The 22,403-nt window shown below is 39.7% G+C and overlaps 1 protein-coding gene across 2 annotated transcripts in view; it reads right to left on the reverse strand.

The window, feature by feature from the left end:
• Positions 1–22,403, reverse strand: part of SHROOM3 (shroom family member 3) — a 565,109-nt gene that overhangs the window by 81,542 nt on the left and 461,164 nt on the right. For both annotated transcript variants that reach the window (XM_082260159.1, XM_082260158.1), the window contains exon 6: positions 16,536–19,731. In XM_082260159.1, the coding sequence (XP_082116285.1) occupies positions 16,536–19,731 (3,196 nt within the window). The remainder of the gene's footprint in view (positions 1–16,535; positions 19,732–22,403) is intronic.

Here is a 22,403-nt window from a genome sequence, read left to right on the forward strand (position 1 = left end):
CTGTCAATGCCTCCCTCTTGCCTAGCAGTTTCATCCTGTCATGCTGAAAGTATGCACCATATTAGGGGATTCCCAGCTTCTCTCAAGAACCCCAGCAATGCTGTGACATCAACAATTAGAAGTCCATCACTACGCAGAGCAGAGAATAACTCACTGGGAATTTTACTGAGCAGAATCTCCTCTCCTGTACTGAAGTGAACAGAGAAAAAGACTTTTCATTTTAGGAATAGTTTTGAACAGTTATGGATTCATTACTTCACTAGCTATGGGATGTAGAACAGATCACAAGCCAAAACGGGATCTCAGTACAGAAGTAGGAGCGATGTCTACTAATTAGGACACATGTATCAGTGAGAAATGTCAAAGGTGTCATTTCCTGAAACTTTTGGTGGATGTTACTGGGAGAAGAACTGAGGAACCCAGACAGTAATAAAAACCTGAACGAGGTTCTATCTCTTTCTTTTAGAAAATATTATATATTATGTATACTGTTATCTTCTTCCATAACTCACCACTGAACCGGTCCACCAAACACCCCCTGTCTGTCCTCAGTCCTCCTGTCACTCCTGTGTCTCCTGAGCCCAACATCCCAGAAGATCCAGCCTGCCCTGCCTGAGATGGAGTGTGCTGATGTCTTATTTCATTGCACACACCACAATTACGTGAGGGATGTTCCCCCGGAGGAGACACTCCGCCTCCTCATATTTATCAGTTTGCACTGTGGGCAGCAGTATGAGATGGGGAAATGCAGCCCATAGCATGCCGCAAACTGACACACAAAACTGCTGGAAAAAAAAGCTTGGGAGTCAGTTTGCTGCCTCTCTCCAACTGGTCCAATGGACCCAGCGGGACCCATGGTACGGCCAGCCCTGGTCTAATCTGTTATGCTAGTAAGTTTTGGCTGTCAGTCAAGTGTCCCGATGAAGCATCCTTTTATTAGGGCACATGCATGTTTCTTCGTCTTTTGATGTTCTAGGTCAGGGGAGCAGAAGGAATTGTGGTAGTCTACCTCTGTGTTTTTCAACTTTTTTTTCAGTCACGGCACCCTTTAAAATTCTGCATATCTTGAGGCATCTTCAGTTTCACTCTCTCATCCCATTGCTGACGTAGAAAGGTACCCGCCAAGGAGCACCCGATGCGCTCTTTATCAACAGATGCCGTCATCGATTTTTTTGGACACCGGAAGCTTTTTATATTTTGAGCCATGGAGGAGCTCAGCTATGTGGAAAGATTAGAGGAACTGAATTGTTTCTCTCTTGAGAAGAGGAGATTAAGGGGGGATATGATCAACATGTATAAATACATAAGTGGCCCATATAGTAAACTTGGTGTTGAGTTATTCACTTTAAGGCCATCACAGAGGACAAGGGGGCACTCTTGACGTCTGGAGGAAAAGAGATTTATTCTCCAAATACGGAAAGGTTTCTTCACAGTAAGAATAGATTCCCTCAAGAGCTGGTTCTGGCCAGCTCAGTAACTTGCTTTAAAAAAGGCCTGGATTCTTTCCTAAATGTACATAATTTAACTGGATACTAACATTCATAGGTAAAGTTAATCAATGGGCATAACGGGGGATCAGGAAGGAATTTTTCCCTTGCTGGAGCAAATTGGATCACGCTTTGCTGTTTTTTTTTGTTTGCCTTCCTCTGGATCAACTGTGGGTATAAGATTGTGTATACGGGATTGTATGATATTTTTTTCCCCTTTAACTGGTTAAACTACAGGGACTTGTGTTCTTTTTTTACCTGATTAACTAAGTAACTAGGTAACTATATAATGCTGCACAATACAGACCTTTGGCTATGTGTAGCAAAAAGGTAGACTTGATCCACTTGCTGGCTTATGGGCAATTTTTTGGGAAATTTTGGAAATATTTAGGTATTTGGCCAAAGCACTGCTAAAAAGACTGGAAGGCACCCCAGGGTGCCAAGCCACCCTGGTTGAAAAAGGCTGGTCTACTTAATACCCAATTATATAAGATCTGGGTCCGTTTTATGTTAACACACGCTGTTTGTTTTCAAACAGATGCTTTACAGTATATGTCTTATTTATGTTTCACTTTTGATAAAAAATTGCATATAATACAGGGTACATCCATCACACATGGTTCCCAAATAATTTTAGAAGAAGCACCTTTAGAATCCCTCTGTCTCATTGAAACTTCACATGGAACCATAATGAATATAAATGAGGAGGAAGGGGAGGGGATAAGTAACTCCTGTAACTCATTCATTTGTGTATGTCAATTTTAGCTTCTCTACTTTGTAAATAGGCTTTATTCAACAAAGTAGCTAATAACAGGACCTAATCAGCTCACTGTAAAACACTAAACAAGAATATTCACAGGCAATATTTCATATTTATTTAAAAATAAACAATTGACTATTATTTATTTTTCTAAAAGGGGTGTTTGGTGCCTCAGGCCAAAGGTGTGGGACTTTATGGGCTAGGTCAGATAATAATATGACAAAATAAGTAAAATATCAAAATTTATTCAAAAAACAGAAAACAAAATTCATGAATGAACATGAGAAAGTTTAAGTGCCTATGGGTTATAGACCCATGTGTACCGTGGTATAAGGTAGAAAGAGTGAAAGTGTGAATGGTGACATGGATATAGATCTCTATCTGTTCTGGCTCATATGAGAGACTCTGGAACGTGTTGAGAGAAAGTATATCTCGATTTTCCAACGTGTTTCGGCATTTTATAATACGTTGCCTTTATCAAGGAAAAGAGTGGGCCACCATATTTGTGACATTAACGTCAGATCCCGGACCATTGCATCTGCTCTCCCAAAATAACTCACACAGCAAGAGGGAACGTGACGGACGCCCAGGACTCGCCTCTTCCGGATACCCAGCCCTTTTCTCTCCCACCTGAACAGGAAACCACCTGGAATACAAGACCGGGGCTCCCTCTACTGGTGCAAACTTGCAACACCCTAATCTGACATGAGAAGGGAATCTTTCCACTCAAGCCAGAGCGCCTACACCCCTCTAGACAGCGACTCCCTCTAAATCCTGTGTGAGTTATTTTGGGAGAGCAGATGCAATGGTCCGGGATCTGACATTAATGTCACAAATATGGTGGCCCACTCTTTTCCTTGATAAAGGCAACGTATTATAAAATGCCGAAACGCGTTGGAAAATCGAGATATACTTTCTCTCTACACGTTCCAGAGTCTCTCATATGAGCCAGAACAGATAGAGATCTATATCCATGTCACCATTCACACTGTCACTCTTTCTACCTTATACCATGGTACACATGGGTCTATAACCCATAGGCACTTAAACTTTCTCATGTTCATTCATGAATTTTGTTTTCTGTTTTTTGAATAAATTGTGATATTTTACTTATTTTGTCATATTATTATCTGACCTAGCCCATAAAGTCCCACACCTTTGGCCTGAGGCACCAAACACCCCTTTTAGATTATACTCCGGGATGTTGGCTACACCTAATATATAGGGCAACTAGGGATCTACACAAAATGTACCGTTATTTATTTTTCAGTCCTAAAGAAGATAAAAAGAAAATATATACAGAACTCTATACAATTTATTCACACTAGTACAATTTCTCCTGTGTCTGCCTAGGGTGCAGTGCAATTTTTGAAAAGGTGCAGGTGCTTCCTCTGGTAGCATAGTGCATTTTTGGGCCCATAGACTTCAATGGGAGAACATGAAAAATGCATAAACTGCCCATACATTTTTGGTGTGTTTTGGGCCCATAGACTTCAATAGGAGCACATGAAAAATGCCTGTACTGTACATACATTTTTGGTGCATTTTGGGCCTATAGACTTTATTGGGAGCACATGAAAACCACATAAACCACATAAAAAATGAATGTACTGTACATACATTTTTGGTGCATTTTTGGGCCAATAGACTTTAATGGGAGCACATGAAAAGCACATAAAAATTCAGGTACATGTACTTTCGGTGCATTTTTGGCAGGGTTTTGTTTCTAACAACCAGCTTCCTCCTTTTCCAAAGAAAAGAAATGCATAAAGCACAGAAATGTAAAAGTGTGTGTAAAAACATGTCAAACCATGCTACAAAAATGCACAAGATGTCCTCAGTATGGCAGTCAGTATTATTTAACTCATTTCCTCTGAGTCCTGGTCATGCTGGGCCTACCGCAGTGGTGAGTGGACAATGAAAGGAGAAGCAGCACAGTCATGAGCTCATTTCTCTGCTCCTTCCTCCCATCAGCATGCTTCTTGTCAGAATTGGACCCTTCAAAAGTTTCTTCCTCTCACACTCCATCTCTGCTGTGCAGGGATTGCAAGAGGCTGATACCAAGTCAATTTTAGGTAATGACCTGCTTGCATTTAAAAAATACATTTATTAATGTGTTAATTATTAGGGATGATCGAACGGTTGGGGTCGACCATCTGTTTGACCCGAACATTGACTGTTCGAAATTCGGCCGAATTTCGAACTTTTTGCTGAAAAAGTTCGAAATTCGGCAACCAGAACCGACCAAAATGCAATGGGACAGGAACTGGGCTTTAAAAGCCCGTGATTGGCCCAGAGCCATCAGTAAAAGCCAATTGAGGGGGCAGGAGGATGCTAGGAATGTGATTGGAGTCACTAGGGGGTCCAGAGGCCAATCAGTAGTGAATACGCCCCCCAGTATATAACATAGCCCCGCCAAATCTCTAGCATTGTAATACAGGGATGTGGAAGAGAGTGGAAGCAGTTCTGTTACTCCTGCTTCAAAGTGTCATTTAGCAATTATTAGTGTGAGGAAAGGGATATCTAGTGTAGTTAGGGTACTATTTTCCACTATAGTTTGATTTAATAATCTAGTTTCTGTAGGGAAAGTGTTAAGTGTCAGGGGACCGTAGTGTAGTGTAGGGTTGACTGACTCTGACTGCTATGGCAGGGTGACCAAACCCTTCCATGTCAGGGTGACCGCCATAGAAAGCCAAAGAAAAAAGATAGTTTCTATTAGAATTGCAATAGAGCAGGATAGTGGCTTCGCTCCTGTCACACCCGGCATTTTGTTGCAGGTGTTTATTGGGCTTTTTTGTGGACGTGTTTGGAGGCAGACATGACATCAGATCTTCTGTGTAGGGGCATATATACACACACACACATGTATGTATATATACACATACACATATATAGGTGTGAAAGTAGCAGAACCCTATGCCTGCGCTAATGAAATACTTAACAGGCATAGGACTTCACTGTTATCACACCTATATGTGTGTATGTGTATAAATACATATAAATGTGTGTGTATATATACCTCTATACAGAAGTTCAGATGTTATGCCTGCCTCCAAAGACGCCCAAAAAATGCCCAAAAAAAACGCCTGCAACAACACACCTGGGCGTTTTTGTAGCAGGCGTTTTTTTGGGCATTTTTTGGGCTTCTTTGGAGGCAGGCATAACATCAGAACTTCTGTGTAAGGGTATATATACACACACACATGTATGTATATATACACATACACATATAAAGGTGTGAAAGTAGCAGAACCCTATGCCTGCGCTAATGAAATAATTAACAGGCATAGGACTTCGCTCCTATCAAACCTATATGTGTGTATGTGTATAAATACATATAAGTGTGTGTGTATATATACCCCTATACAGAAGTTCAGATGTTATGCCTGCCTTCAAAGACGCCCAAAAAATGCCCAAAAAAAACGCCTGCAACAACACACCTGGGCGTTTTTGTAGCAGGCGTTTTTTTGGGCATTTTTTGGGCGTCTTTGGAGGCAGGCATAACATCTGAACTTCTGTATAGGGGTATATATACACACACACACACTTATATGTATTTATACACATACACACATATAGGTGTGATAGGAGAGAAGTACTATGCCTGTTAATTATTTCATTAGCGCAGGCATAGGGTTCTGCTACTTTCACACCTATATATGTGTATGTGTATATATACATACATGTGTGTGTGTATATATACCCCTACACAGAAGTTCAGATGTCATGCCTGCCTCCAAACACGTCCACAAAAAAGCCCTATAAACGCCTGCAACAAAAAGCCGGGTGTGAAAATAGCGAAGCCACTATCCTGCATTACTGCAATTCTAATACAAACAAACTTTTTTTCTGGTTCTGGACATGCTACAGAGCTGAAACTTCACAGGTACACTTTTTAGACCCCCCAGACACTAAATCCAAAGAAATCTAATTTTTTTTTTTCAATAATTTTTTCAATAATTGGCTCTCTATCAAAAATGAAAATTTCTAAGAACATTTTTTTGTGTGATTAATAGTCCCTGGGGCATGATCCAGAACCCTAGGCACTTTTTAGGGGCATTTCTTGGGTTTTAGGGCTTCAAAATTGTGTTTTTTGATTACCGAAGTTCGGGTCCCATTGATTTCAATGGGGTTCTGAAATCCGGGCCTAACTTTCAGGAAGTTCGGGTGTTCTGGTCGAACCGAACTTTTCAAAATTTCGATCATCCCTATGATTACACACCTGCCTAGAGTTCAGCTATAAAGTATTGTATATCCAAATCCAAAAACAAAAATGTGATCTTTTGCAGCTTACAAGGCCTTAGATGTTGGGACTGCATTCATTTATCTTTCCAGGCTAAGTACATTTTCTGCAAGTACAGAAAATACCTGTTGACACTGTCAAAAATCTTGTGTCCTTGTACCTTCCTGTTGACCAAATTGAAATCTCAAACACAGCTTTTTTACCTATCTTCTGTGAACTACAAAGCAAATAACAGAGGAGAAGGAGAGGTGTTTGCAGTCCACATTAGGAGAGCAGCCTAGAGTAAGGTGAGATTTTTTTTTTTTACTAGTAATGGCGATAATCAGCGACTTATAGTGGGAATGCAATATTGCGATGGAAAATCGGACACTAAGTGACACTTTGTGGGTACCAGTGACACTAAGTGATCAGTGCTAAAAAAAATGCAATGCCACTGTACTAATGTCACTGGATGGGAAGGGGTTAACATCTAGGGCACTCGAAGGGTTAAAATGTGTGCCTAACAAGTTTTTTCTCACTGTGGCGGAGGTGCTTTTATTAAGGGAAGGCATAGATCCCTGTCCCTGAATTGCAGGAATACAGGATCCATGCCTTTCTTACTGACAGACCGCCATTTTGCCTGTTTTCAGAATGATCAGCAGGTACCGGCGGACATCGAATCTGCCAGACCCACTGATTGGCTCCGATACCCAGAAATGCAGGGGAGCGGAGCTGAGCAGAGGAAGATCACTCTGCCGAGGTAGGCAAGGATATAGGCAGACAGGCGGCTGGCCAGGACATGAGCCAAGACAGAAGAACATGCGAGCATTGGCATGCGCCCAAAACTGAAGAAATAGTCCCTCTACTTCGACCAGCACATGATCATCAGAAAGGGGCACAGATAATGGAAAAAATGCAACCCCCTGAGCTAGTAGGAGCGGTGAAGCGGGGATGTGTAATTCAGATTTTTTTTTAAATTGCCCAGGCATACAGTATGGATGTAAAAAAAAAAAAATTTATACTCACTTAAGTGGATGCCGCATCGATCTGGTGCTGCATCTGTCCTTCGCCGGCTCGGCAATGAGAACTGAGCAATCAAACACCACTGATCAATCAGTTCTCCCCCTGTGCTCTTAGCATCGGCTTTGGCTCTCTGCTCTGCCCCTCCAGCTCTCACTGGAGTGCTGGGCTGTGGAGGGATGGGAGGGGCTGGCTCAGGCTCTTAGCGGATCGCTGAGATGGTGAGCCAGCTGTCAGTTTAGGCATCTGGGTGGATTCGGACCATCAGAATCGATCCAGAGCTTGGACAGGCTTTGTGACATAGGCTGACATCAGATTTTGGCCCGCTGTCTGATGAATACAGGTCATAGGAGTGCAGAACTAAGTGCACTCCTGTGACCTACAGTGGAAGTATAGCCAAAATAGCTTTGGCTATACTTCTCCTTTAAAGCAGCATCTTTAAATTCAGTTCATGTACTTATTAAATACATTTTAGGGAGTTTGCTGTAGAGATGTATGTTTCTTTGCACAGCTAGGCTTGACAGCCCGTTGTTTAAAAAAATGTTAGAGAACTGATTAAAGTAGCAGAAATAAAGAGATAAGTCTAATCAGTGGCTTTTGGATCAAATTGCTTAAAGAGATTAATTTTGCAGGAGACCACACAGAGAGATAGACAGGGAAAGCATTTATAAGCCTAGCCAGACAATGCAAAGTCTTCACTTATATATATAACATTTTTGTGATTGGAACATAATGGACTTTAGAATAAAGACTTTAAAGAAATTGTCTGAGCTTTCACAGACAAACACAGGGGCATTTCAGATGCTCTAAATTTACACATGCCACCATGTCTGTTTTGGGAATACTGAGGTGGCAACATTTGTGTGGTGGTGAGACATTCTGATTGTATTAACAACATGAATAAACCTCCTGAGCAAAAGTGTAAAGGTATTGAGAATAACTCCACATCACGAGGATATAGCCTCAAGCCTTGCTGCCCTTTTGGACTGGGGATGTCCTGCAGCCACTACAAAAAATGAACAAAAAGAGGACACACCATCTTAATGCATTATCCCACAACTTTTATTTAGAAAAAAATTGTCATAAACTATACTCACAAATAAGTAAAATAAAGTCACTCATCGAGCTACTTGTTTGTAGCCCTGTAGTCCTTGGTACAATACATGCCAAAGCACAAGGGGACTTCACCAGGGCCTTACTGGCTGGCGCGTTTTAGAAAGCTAGAACTTTTTCATCAGAGCCAAAAAGTTCAGATTTTGACTGTACTACCTGCTCATGTCCTAAACTATCATTTCTTTTCTAGAGATAAGATTCTGAGTCAACGGGCTTTGGGTTTGTAAAAATTGAATTTTTTAACCATCATAAAAAGCTTCTGAGATCATTCAGAATTCTTTAACCACATAACGACCGCCCGCCGCAGTTTTACATCGGCAGGCTGTCGCTCTATATGTTACGTCACTCACTCAGGAGACTCTAGGGGGCGAGCGCGTGCCACTGGCGGCATGCTCCCGCCCCCGCTCGTTCCCTGGGGAGCCAGCGCATGTGACCGGTGGCTCCGATGGCTGCTGGCCACTCGCGATCTCCCGCATCAGAGAGAGAAGAATAGACGGCTGATGTAAACACAGCCGTCTGTCATTCTCCCTGAAGTAATCACAGAGGCTATGTGATCCTGCTATATAGGATCGCATGTCTCAGTGATTACTTCACAAGCCACGCCCCCTGACAGTTAGACTCAAGCCCCTAGGGACACACTTAACCCACTGATCACCAGTAATGTTAACCCCTTTCCTGCCAGTGTCATTTTTACAGTAACAGTGCATATTTTTAGCACTGATTACTGTAGTAATGTCACTGGTACCCACAAAAGTGTCAAAAATGTCAGTTAGGGGTGCGATCTGTCCACCGAAATGTCGCAGTGCTGCAAAAAAAATTGCAGATCGCTGCCATTACCAGTAAAAAAAAAAAAACAATAAAAATGACATAAATCTTTCCTGTAGTTAGTAAACGCGATAACTTTTGCGCAAACCAATCAAAATACGCTTATTGCGATTTTTTTTTACCAAAAATATGTATCAGAAAACAAATTGGCCTAAAATGTTAAAAAATGTTGATTTATACATTTTTTTTGAGAATTTCATATACAAAAAAGGGGAAAAATATTGTAATTTTTTCAAAATGTTCACACTTTTTTTGTTTATAGCGCAAAAAATAAAAATTGCAGAGGTGATCCAATACCACCAAAAGAAAGCTCTATTTATGGGAAAAAAGGACATCAATGTAGTTTGTGTACAGCGTCACACAACCGCGCAATTGTCCGTTAAAATAACGCAGTGCCGAATTGCAAAATAGGGCTTGGTCATTGAGCAGCCAAATCCTCCGGTCCTTAAGTGGTTAATAGGCGAAATCAACCTGTAGCTGATCTACTTCTGGCCTGCTTTAAGCAAAATTATCATTCTGTTAAACTTGTATAGGAATGCGAAATCTCTCCTATGCGAACAAAGTCCCTTGACACAGGTTCTTAAGTGAGATGTGTTCTTAAAACTGGACAATTTGACGTTTGTAAGGATTACAGGATGTCCTAACCCTTCCCCACTCTATTAAATATAAGTTAAAATTGATATACCTGCATATGTTTCTCATTTTAGTTCTCTCCAGTCCTATTGACTACTGTCAGTGGGACATGAAGTGGAAAAATACTCTCTAATGGTGACACAGATCGTAATTAAAACCAGGCAGAGGTAACTCTTCCCCAGTGTACTAAAAATAAGTTTATATTGCTATATGTGTCCCCCATTTGAGTCTACCTGAGCTAATTGACTACTGTCAGTGGGAAGTGATTAAACCCTAGTAGAGGTAACCCTTCCCTACTTTATTACATATACGTTTTGATTGCTATCTGTGTCTTCATTTGAGAGTCTTATTGAGTATTGCCAGTTGGACAGGGAGTGTGGAAAATACTCTCTAACTGGGGACATAGATAGTAATTAAAACCTGTCAGAGGTGACCCTTCCTAACTTTATCCAAAAAATGCTATGGTTGGAGTCTAAGGGCATATTTTTAAAGCAGTGCATCTGATCTTCAACACACATTCACATTTCAGGTGAATCTCACAGATACATGTGTTTAAAATAATGGGCTGCCTTAACGCAAAGAAAGTTAAGGCACCTTCAAACCATCAAATCCAAACAGTATACCAGCACTGTGTAGTGTAGCATCTGGGCTGTATTATATGACTGGCTTAAATAGCTTTTCTCAGTAGAAGAGCATTGAGGGCTAGGGAGGGAGGAATAGAGTGAGCATACAATGGGTGCTGGATATTCTCAGCAATACTAGCTGAAGTCCTAACCCCCTACTCTTTTCTCCCTTTATTAAAAACAAGCAAACCAAAAGGTTCTGATTGGTTTTTTACTTAAAAGACCCATTCACACTTTAGTTCATTTATTTGACTTTACTGATTTTTGCATTTGGTGCATTTGGTGCAATGATGCATCTTGCATTGAGCAAGTCCATTCATTTTTTAATAGGCGCTCAACGCGCATCCATAGGTCAAAAAACTTCCCTACCTTAGTTTTTTTCCAGCACACCACAAGTGAGCTGAGAGGCAGATTCATCTCTTTTAGTGGATGCCATTAAATATGAACACTACGCATGCAACAGTTATCATTGCATCAAGCATTAACATGCATAATGTGTGTTAACACCTGCACGAATGCAAACACAAATGTGTGAATCGGACCTAAAAAAAAGTCCACTATATAGCAATGCAGCGTAAGTGGGGTGTATAAAACTTATCAATGAAGTGCTGTATTGTGCATTTCTGTGTCCTGCGGATTTGCAGGTCCCTCTGATTGGGAGTCATAGCGATTCCCATACTTTTATCAGTATGCTGATTAGAAGAGTTAGGTACATAGGATTGTGATACCTGTAGATCTTCAATGTAGCAAGGAATAACATTTTCTTAGATACCCCTGACTACCATGTTACAGGCAAATGTTTTAATACACATTTGCTTTCATATATGTGTATTTTTGTCATATTGCAGTCACAGCAGAATCATTTGCGCTCTGTCCCTATCAAAGAGACACATCCCTTATCCTGTGTTGAGATGTGGCTTGTACTTTTGAAAAAGCTTTTAATTAGAGCTATTAAGCAGGAGTCAAACTTCCTTCTGGCATTTTTTCATGTTTGTTGGCTCAGTGAAAACATCTTAATCTCTTCCAGCGTAATTGGTGACAACTTGATTTGTAGACAGATAAGTTCCTGGCAACTTTAATATTCACTGATCTAAAAAGGATTGGCTTTATCAGTAAAGATATGTACAGTATGCACTAATTATAGCCTAGACCTTGAAGAGGTTTTAAACTAAATGGGTTCAGTATGAAGTTCATATTTAATATTATGGGTTGGTTACTGGAGGAATTTTAAACTTAGCCTGGTCATGTTCTCTTCAGAAAACCCAAACAGATTTTAGGCAGGTTTCTATTTTTTTAACCTGGTTAGGTATATGAAATGACCACATACTGCTTTAATTGCTAAACTCAAAAGTACATTCAGGCAATAGGTCAAATAGTAATCCTATGCCCGTGGATGGGACCAGATCCAGCTCCCAGCCAGGTTAGAAAACCTATTCCAATTTCAATGATGGGAACACAAGCAGCAATTTGTGTGTAACAGATCTATTGAGATTTCTAGTGCATCCCAACTTTATAAGTGGATAGAATTGCTAGAGTCCAACTGCGATACCTGTTATAATTTACAGCATATTTAGAGTATCTATCCAACAATGTCAAAAAGATGGTCAACTTCATCTTTAGTCCACCTTTTCAACTTACTTCTGTGAGGTGCCTAAGGGCTGGATACAGAGGCTTCTATCATTCCTAAAGTCCAAGCTCAAATCCGGTTTCACCAATTTACCATAACTGTATAGCAGATAGTGTCCTTTGTCTGAATGTGCTGCTTTGTGCATACTATATGCATGCATTCTCTCCCTGTAAAGCGACTGAGTGGCACCCTACATGACCCATGAACATGACTCTATGACTCAATGGTCCTCCCCAGTCAGTCTCCCAAAAACACAAAGGGTGATGTCACAGTGTCAGCATTGCTAGCTCTTGGTGTTTAGTGGCACGGTTCAGGTCTCCACAACCTGCCCAGTAATGTCAGCAGACAGCTTATAATGTGCCCATTGTGTTTGAGTAAGGCAAATGAACATTAAAATGTCCCTTGGAACACTCACACACAGTGCCTCCTCTTTCCTACCAGCTAAGAATCCACAGTGCATCTTGGGACACGTGGTCACAGAGTGGTGTCACACATCACTAGCATGTGAAGAGTATGCACTGCCACACTCCTCCCATAGCCTATAGTGATGAATAATATTTATAGAGCTATCACAGTCATATGACTGTAAATCTAGCAAAACATTTTGCAGAGATGTAAAGGTATCTTACGGTCATAAAAAAAAAAAAAAATCAAACATGCAGAGTGACCATGTTATAAACTGGAGTCTTGATTTAAATAAAATAATAATTTCCCGACATCCTTTTAAGTGTGCATGCTCCTTGTTCATCCTTACAATTGTGCTGAATTCTTCCAACAGTTAGAAAAATGTTTATTGTAAAAAAATCTAATAGAAATGCTTACATTATTTTGAAAAATCTTAGGAGTCGTAAAGTAAAATATTGCGCAGCAAGGGAGAAGAAAAAAGATAGTTAAAGAGCAGTTAAATGTTGCATGGTTTGCATGTGAATACAGTATGCTTGGGAACAGAAATTCAGCTTTTACTCTGACCTAGTTAAAAGACATTTTTGTCTATTACCCATGAGTATACGCAATTAAGTGAGTGCAGAGATTCTAATCCCACATGTTCAGCTGCATTCCCACATATTTCCTAAGATCATGCTCAAATTGAGTGCGTAATCGACAATGTTTGAGATGTTTGTGCTGAGCTAAACACAGAAGCCTGCCAATATATCTGGTTAGGAAAATGTGCTATCATGTGAATAGACTCATTTTGTTTCTTAAGAGTTTGTCAAATAAAAATTATGTATATATAAATGGTTAGGAGACTTACAAGTTTTACTATGACAATAGTAAAATGACAAATTTGTCACAATAATTAAACTTTAATTCTTGTGTATAATTAGATACAGCATTCAGGAAAATGGTATGTCATGTATTTTAACTTTGTGCCCAGTCCAGCTCCAGTAGTAGCACAAAGTTCTAAGAATGGGCAGTATGCTGCAGAGAGGACAACTGTGAAAAGCTCATGGTCCTTGCTGATTGCAGAGTCACTGGTCCAGCTCAGCAGGGGAAGTGCTGAACCACTGCAGAGAGACTACTCTTACGCGGTCCTTCTCTGCCTCAAGCTGCCCAAGCTTAGAATATTGTGCTGCCACTGGAGATCAACCAGGTGCAAAATAAAAAGTAAGACCTGTGCAGAATACTTTTTTCTGCACAGTTTATTCATATATGCACTAAACATGAAACTTCAGTTGGACTTTAAAATAAAAGAGAAATATTGGAAATGCTATTACAGATTTCCTTCTGAGAAATGAATGCCAATTTCCTTTAATAGCCACTGACCTCCGAGTCAGATACCTTGATAAGCCTACTTGATCCAGGTGAGAACGTACTGAAGCTATTGGATCAGTAAGACAACCAGATGACTATAGTTTAATCAATATATTGTGTATTGCGCTACCAGGCCGCAGGACGCCTAGGCGCAAGAAATATATAAGTGCCACATCCCACAGAATAGGAATTTGGAAAGGAAAAAAGAATTGGACTTTATTGGCAGTAGTAATTAAAATGGTATATTTTATTAAAGAGTAATATAAAATTATTTGACAGAAAGCCAAAGGAAAGAGAACAAACATATAATCTTAATGTTTTTTAAGATTATATGTTTGTTCTCTCTCCTTTGGCTTTCTGTCAAATAATTTTATATTACTCTTTAATAAAATATACAATTTTAATTACTAGTGCCAATAAAGTCCAATTCTTTTTTCCTTTCCAAATTCCTATAGTTTAATCAAGACATATCAGCAAAGACATCCTCCATTTTTCTCTTGACCCATACCTCATATAAAGGCAAAAATGTATTTGAAAAAAATAAACCAAAGTATAGTTGCTGGCCATGACAAATCGGGATTCATATAGTACCGTATGTCATTTTCTGGGAACATGAAACAAGGAATCTAAATCATCACTATGAACATCTCCTTTGTAAAGCTTAGTGGTTTGTCACCAAAAATGCTGGAGATGGTAAGCTCGTCTAGTAGTGGGCACAGGCATAAATATTACATATACATTCTGTAAAATGCTTTGTAATGCTGCAACTAAATATGAGTATGGTCAACAGGTAAATCAATTAAGTATACTATATATACTTCTCTTTACTATTACCTGAAATATCTATTATTTTACTAGCTGTTAAACTATCATCTACAGTATCAGTCAGATGCATTTTATACCTGTGTTGTCTGTCTGTTCTCCAATAGCTTACTTTAGCTCAGATTTTATTACTTTCCTTTCATCATCGTTTCTTTTGAAATGTCATGCTTAGTGCCTGTGGCATGCAAATAAATGTATAAAGGCAGGTTCAGCAGGTTAGGGCAGAACATTAAATGTAATCTGCACAGGTCTAGAGTGTACCTAGTGAAATGGACACATGTTCTGTTTATTCAACCTGTTAGCATTGGACTGCACTACAATTACAGAGAATGTACTTACTGTATCAGTTCTCTCAGCTCCAGAACGAACTATATTAATGAAGAATGCAAATATCATTTTGAGCTATTAGTGCAGTTTTTAGTCACATCCTTACTAGAGTGAAAGCTGCAGAGTGAAGGCACGCAGTGGATTTAATGCTGTCCAAACACTGGCAGACAAGGTTAGGCAGCATGACCCAGCAGCTTGATCTGGATTAGCATGTTGTTCTTGTAAGCACACGCTACACAGAAGCAAATCAATAGCGTTTCAAGCAACACTTTATCGGCATTAACATTGTGACATACATGGCATAAGAAGCACAAATGTTTTTTTTTTTTTTAACCGCAATGTGTTTTCTATGTGTTTCCTGCATTACAAGGATACATACGGTAATTATTTAGATGTGGTCATGCACAGCAGTACTAATAATATACTGCATAAATAAAGGTATACCGATACTGAAGGTTCAGTATCCCCTTCCTTCTAACTCGAAGAAGATGGCATTGCTGTGGTGAATACATTTCTAAATATTAGTATGTAAAACCTCCTTTAAGTGTTTTCAATAATGGCTGCAACTAACACTAATATTGAATACAATTTGGTTAAGACGTTAACTGATCTACCATAACAGTATAAAATGTAGAAGTATGCATGAATATGTGATTGAAATCAATGGCATATAAATGTGTGTACAGAAATGTACATACTGAGAAAGGATATCACTAGTAAAAGAAACTTTTAACTGATGGATCCTTCCCCCCCAAAATGCCATCTATTCAGCTATGGAATCTCCAGAGAGACAACAGTACCATTAGAAGAGGGAGCCTGGCTCACAGCTTGGGTCAAATAGTCAGACAAAGCGTTCAACAAAATGAGATGCTGTCTTTATAATATATAAAATCACTGACACCCCGGATTCCTCTACAGTATTAAATGATCAAATACATCTGCCTTATAATAAATGGGGATTGAACAAGAAATATTAGACTGAGTTCTGAAAATATTTGTGAAATAAATACACTTTGGGCAAATTATGAAACAAAATTTTAGTTAAAATCTATTATTTCTCTTGGGCTTATACATGAAAACTGGGTTCCCATTAAATACTGTGCTGACCAGAGTGACCAATTGGGATTTTTTCAGTAATTAAGCACTTGTCTAGTAGTAAAAATGGTACACATGATAACTAGTTGATTCCATATAAAGCTTATGTACGGTCAGCTTCTTTAGTGTAACACTTGTGTCACTGTGTTTTCATGGGGTAAATAATTTTAAAAACAAAAACTATACAAAACAAATGTGCCTGATATAGTTAATGTTGATATCCACATACCTGGCTTGTCTTTTCACTGGCTGGTGAAGACCTTGATCTCACATGGAGGGAAGTGGGTTGTTGAGAATTGGCATATAAATCCCGATCAGATGATGTTCTATCAGGCTTTTGCTCCGATGAGCCAATTAAAAATTCAGATGCGGAGACATCTCTCTGTTTATGTAAAGAAAAGCTTTTACTTTCTGTCCTAGACTTTAAATCCAAGCCTAGACGTTGCTGGACAAACGAACTTGTGCGAGCCCTGTTTTCCTGTGGTTCACTTTTCTTCTCTAAGTTGGCTAAATCAAACAAGCCTGTGAGTCCAGATGGAAGAGTGGAGGAAACACGTCCAGTTTTAGATAATGTATCCCTTGGATCCCAACTGCGGAAAGGTATATTATGCTCTTGTAGGGAATTAATGCTAGATGTAGAGGAGACACTCTGGCTGTCCATCATACTCCCTGAGAAGTAGGTACTCTGGGATCGCTCTTTTAAGAGACCAGGTTCCTGGGATGAAGGCCTTCGGCCTGTCTTTCTTTCTATGTAGTCTGCAAGGGCATTCTGCTGCAGCTGCTTCAGCTCTGGTTTAGAAAGATTAACAGTTGAACAAGCTTTGCCATCTCTTTCAAACATTCTGCGCCTGTCTGCAACAGTTTGCTCCAAGAAGCTGATGTTCTGCCCCTTGTTTTGGCTACTAATAGATGATGACTCAGTGTCAGATGCTCCCACCTCATTCATCTTTTCTGGCTCTGAATATGATCGCTTTTTCTGCTCAGCTGTTAAACGTCTTCTGGCTCCAATGCGAGTTACCTGGTTTGATACAGCTGCCCCCTCTTGACTAAAATCTTGACTCTTTGCAAATGTATCCGTAGGTGTGACACTGTGCCGTTCTTTTGGCGCATGAGGGGATACAGGAGCTGTCTTACCATAAAGAATGGCTGAAGAAGGCCTTTTTGCACTCCTTTCTGTTTGTTTGTATTGTGGCGGGCTGATTTCCAAATCTTTTCTTCTAAAAGATGTTGCCTCTAAGACTTTGGACTGGGCATCTTTGATACTGTTTCTGTAAGCCCTACTAAAACCTAAAGTGTCTTGTGCAGTGCTCTGCCAATGGTCTTCTTTATTTGGCATTGCTTGAGAATTACCAGTTGTTTTATCACTACTGGGCAAGGTTTGCAAAACACATGGCTCCTTATTAATCTCCTGGGTCTTGTCTATCTGAGTCTCAACTGTTGGTTTCTGAATGTCTCCTAATCTTGGACAGTAGACACTTCCAGCTCTTTTTAACTGCTGCACACCAGAACCTTTGTCAGTAGTATGAGAACCTGAAAGTCTTCGGTATTCAACATTCTGCATATGTTCCTGGGAATTAAACTTATTTCTTAATTCTTCAATGCTATTTACAGATGCTCTGTTTGCTCCTTTCGTACATTGTCCTGAATTCACACCATAGATGCTTCCACTTGCAGCATGGGGCCTTTGATTCTCTTGTTCGCGTTGCTCAATCTGGCTGATCTTTTCTAAAACAGATGACCTTTGTTTGCTGTCTTGCTTGGCAGAAGTGAGATTATTACTGATTTGGTTGCTTCCAGAATTTTGTCGTCTTCTGGTAAAGTCAGTAGTATTTTTGTTAGGTGATGAAGGGTCATCAGGCTGTAAGTGATTGCTAACATATATAACTGAGCTGTCAGCTTCTTCTGTGTGTTTTGTAAAACTTGGGCTTTCTAGTTTGTTTTTATGGTTAGAGAAATGCGCAGAGTGTCTGTTTTCATGTTTATCATTTTGGTTTATATCTGCGTTGTACTCGATACCCCAGTTCATATATTTATTTGTATCTGGAATGCTTGTAGTTCTGTATGACTCTATGCCACTTGCCATAGGGGAGGCATCAGAAATGGTAATGCAAGAGCTTCCTGGATTCTGCAATGAAAGCTCAGAGTGACTTTGAATTCTTTCATTGGCAGGGAGCAAATGTATATCCCTGTTATCTTGTTGTCCACTAGTCACCTGTTTTTTTACTGCACTGGTTTTGGATTCTGGTTTTGGTAGGTGATCATTTTCTTTGAAGGACTGATGTATTCTTGTAATAGTTCTTTCATCTTCACTGTTTAACGCTGAACCAACAGGAATGTCAGGGCCACTGGAGAAATGAAGCTTATAATGGGTGTATTGTGTAGGCCCACTTTCTCTTGTTTCTTCTGCTTTAGCAGATTGGTTTACTGGGCTTGGCACAGTAGGAATGTTATGAATATTCTGGCTACCTTTTACACTAGTTTCAAACTGTGAGTAAGAGACTGCTTTAGTCCCGGGATCAACATGTGAAGTACTTTGAGCTCCTTCTTTGGCTAATGCTGGATAAAGCCTTCCATTATTATTGTTCAGTGGTTGAGGAGCATGAGCAAAATGTGGCTCTGGAGATGGCACTGGATAGATCCCTGTAGGAAGCATAGGTTTTCCAGGCTGTGGAAGGTGTGAATAAACTTGCTTAGGTTTCATTAAAGGACTACATTCTGGACTTCTCTCAAGCACGGTATGTAGCTGTCCTTCACCAAACACTGCTTTCAACTGTTGATTTGCACTGCAATTAGCTGAATGTGTTCCTGGTCCTTTCAAATGCGTTCGTAAATGCTTATTCTGATCCAAACTAGACCAAGAACTTGGCCGTTCATGATGTCTTGTTACTGCATAACTGTCACTTCTTGTAGGTGGCATGGGAGGACTTTTCACAACTATATCACTCTCAGAGAGAATTCTGTTCTGTTCAAATCTCCCCACAGGTCCACTGTTCTTAGGATGACTGCTGGAAAGTCTACCTCGGTTTTTGACCATAGATGAGTTCACTTCATACTCTTCTGAGACTCCACGCTGTGCATCATAAACTGTCTTGATGTATCTAATGTCAGCATGCTTAATAGCCTCTTGTAAGTTACCCCTAGGTAACATACTTTCCATAGAGTAGGACTTCTCCTTGCAGATTGTGGTGGGGTGGTATTCTGGTATGCTGGAGTTCGTAGAGAAAGAGCTGTACGCAGAGTCTCTTTTGCTATGCAAATGAGCAAGTTGATCTATGCAGTTAGTGGACTTTGCAGGTGAAAGATGACATGGATGGTATGTTGATGAAGTGTGATCCAGGCTTTCCATACTCCCCCGTGAGCTGTACTGGTCCGGGCTTCGTCTTAAGTACCCATGCTCGAAACTGGAAAGATCACTTGCAGAAGAACTAAAAGAAAAGAGAAACAGAGGGAAGATCTTACTGCTTGCAAGAAACGTTCCGGAGAGCTTATAAATAAACTAGCAGATGAAATGTTTAGGTTATGGGAGGAACGGAAGAGAAACCATATTTGGGGCCTAACTCTGTTCTCTGCCAACTGTCATTCCTGCATATTATAAGTAATTGCTTGCGGCTGCTATGTTCATTCTATTAATCCCACATCAATGTAGAAATTAGAGAGATAACAGAAGAGATTGTCAAAACCTTTTCAGAGCTCATAAACAACCTGTTTATTGACACCATTCAAACTGATCTCACACACATACATACACACACTAACACTACAAAACTAGAACAGGATAACGTGAACACAAAATACTTAAGGACTACAGTGTATGCGTGTGTGTTTTATTTCTTTTCTTTTTATGGAGTTGAAAGTTTTCCCTGGCAGTCTTCCTGGAAACTAGCAGCATAAGACATTTTGTTTGCTACAAGAAATCTAAACAGACAAGACAGAATTGTAAAGGGAAAAAAAACTCTTACAATTCTAAAGATGAATGTTAAAATGCCACGTGTGGTTAAAATGTGTTTTGACGTCCTCCAAACAACTTGGTGTGCTAACACATCTAACATTTTACTAGTTTATCTGTTATTGAGGATTGTTCCTTAAACATGAATCATGACATGTCATGCTTTCACAACTGTCTTTTTGTCCTAGTCCCGACTCCCAAACACATGAATAAGTTGCCTAAAATTTTACTGTCTTATTTCAAATTGGTTGCATACTAATTCTCCTCTTGACAGATCAATTAATCAATGGCATTAAATGTTTCCTACTAATACTCCTTAATGCCCCTTTGGGAAACAAATCATGTAAATATAGCATTTACTGTATTTTCTGGCGTATAAGACTACTTTTGAACCTCAAAAAAATCCCCCAAAAATGGGAGGTCGTCTTATACGCCGAGTATAATATCTCCAAGGTAACCTAAGTATAAGTATTACCGGTAGATCATGTAATAGGGGGTCGTCTTATACGCCCAGTCGTCTTATACGCCGGAAAATACGGTATATTGACAACCTTTGACAATGTACTGTCTAGTAAAACTTCAACTCTAACTTTTTTTTTTTCAACTTTTCAGACTCAGTATTAGGCAAAGATAGGGCAAAACGTACATGTACTTAACCACTTGCCGACTGCAATACATATATATAAGTTGCGGTGTGCAAGTGGTTTACCGGGGATATGGCTAAAGCTATCAGCCATAACCTCAGTATTTTTTTTTTTTGCAGTCTTTCTCATGAAAGCGTTCTGAGCGGCTTATGAGCCTCTCTCTCTAAGGACTCTCTCTCTGATGACATCTCTCCCCCCCCCCCCCCCCGCCGCTCGAAGGAGTTTCTCGGGCTTAACGTTTCCACCGGCGCACCCAAGAAATGACCTGAACCGTGCGGACGGTTGGTCATAGAGGAGATAAAAGAGGGTGGGGTGGGGTTCAGTGTGGAAGTAAACATTTTATTTAATTTTTTAAAACAAAAGATCACATTTTTTTTAAGCTTTTGCTTTTGAAGGTAAAGAAGAGATTTGGGGTCTTTTTGACCCCAGATCTCTCTATAAAGAGGACTTGTCATAATTATTTCTATTATAAGGAATGTTTACATTCCTTGTAATAGGAATAAAAATAATTAAAAAAGGAAAATTAAAGGGACAATGTAAAAAAAAAAAACAAAGAAAAAAAATTGAAAGTGCCCCCATCCCTTTGTGCTCATGCACAGAAGCGAACACATACTTAGGTCATGTACACATACGTAATCAGTGTTTGCACCACACATATGAGTTATCACTGCGAACGTTAGAGTGAGAGCAATATTTCTAGATCTCCTCTGTAACTCTAAACAGGTAACCCGTAAAAAATGTTAAAGCGTTGAATATGGAGATTTTTAAGTACCATAGTTTGTTACCATTCCACGTGTTTTCCAAACAAATTGCATTTGAAAAAAACGCTGCAAAATATCATGAAACATAAAAAATTGCAACGATTGCCATTTTATTCCCTAGGGTGTCTGCAAAAAATATATATATATATATATATATATATATATAATGTTTGGGGGTTATAAGTAATTTTCTAGCAAAAAATACTGATTTAAACTTGGGAACACAAATGCCAGGAAAGGCTTGGTCTTCAAGTGGATAGTAAAACTTCAACTTTTTTTTTCAACTTTTCTGACTGGTATTGGGCAAAGTAACATGCCCACTTTATTAAACTGGGCAAACGGTACATGTACTTATCTTTCTGTGACTCCATTGCCATTTTCATCTATTACTGGCCTGACCAAGATTCTAGACAGCACTCCAAAGTTTTTTAGGGGTTGTACACACTCCTCCATCAGCTCCACATACTACCACTTGAGTCTAGTGTCTGGCCACTCAGGCTCCAAGAATTGTGTTACGGGTGACACAATGACGTCAAATGTCCCCAATACCTGGAAGCACCACACAGTAGAAGAAGCGGGTGGCAATACATGTATATTTATGCCCCACGCTATAACATGAACCTGTTTTTTCAACAGCCAAGGACTAGGCTGAGTGGCTGAGTGCCCCTCAGTTCAGTAGAAATAATGTACTTTGGATTGGTGGTCCTCAGTGCAGATATTTTCTATTCAGACCCTGATCAGAATGG

Source organism: Pelophylax lessonae (genome assembly GCF_965119305.1).
Source record: "Pelophylax lessonae genome assembly, chromosome: 1".
NCBI lineage: Eukaryota > Metazoa > Chordata > Amphibia > Anura > Ranidae > Pelophylax > Pelophylax lessonae.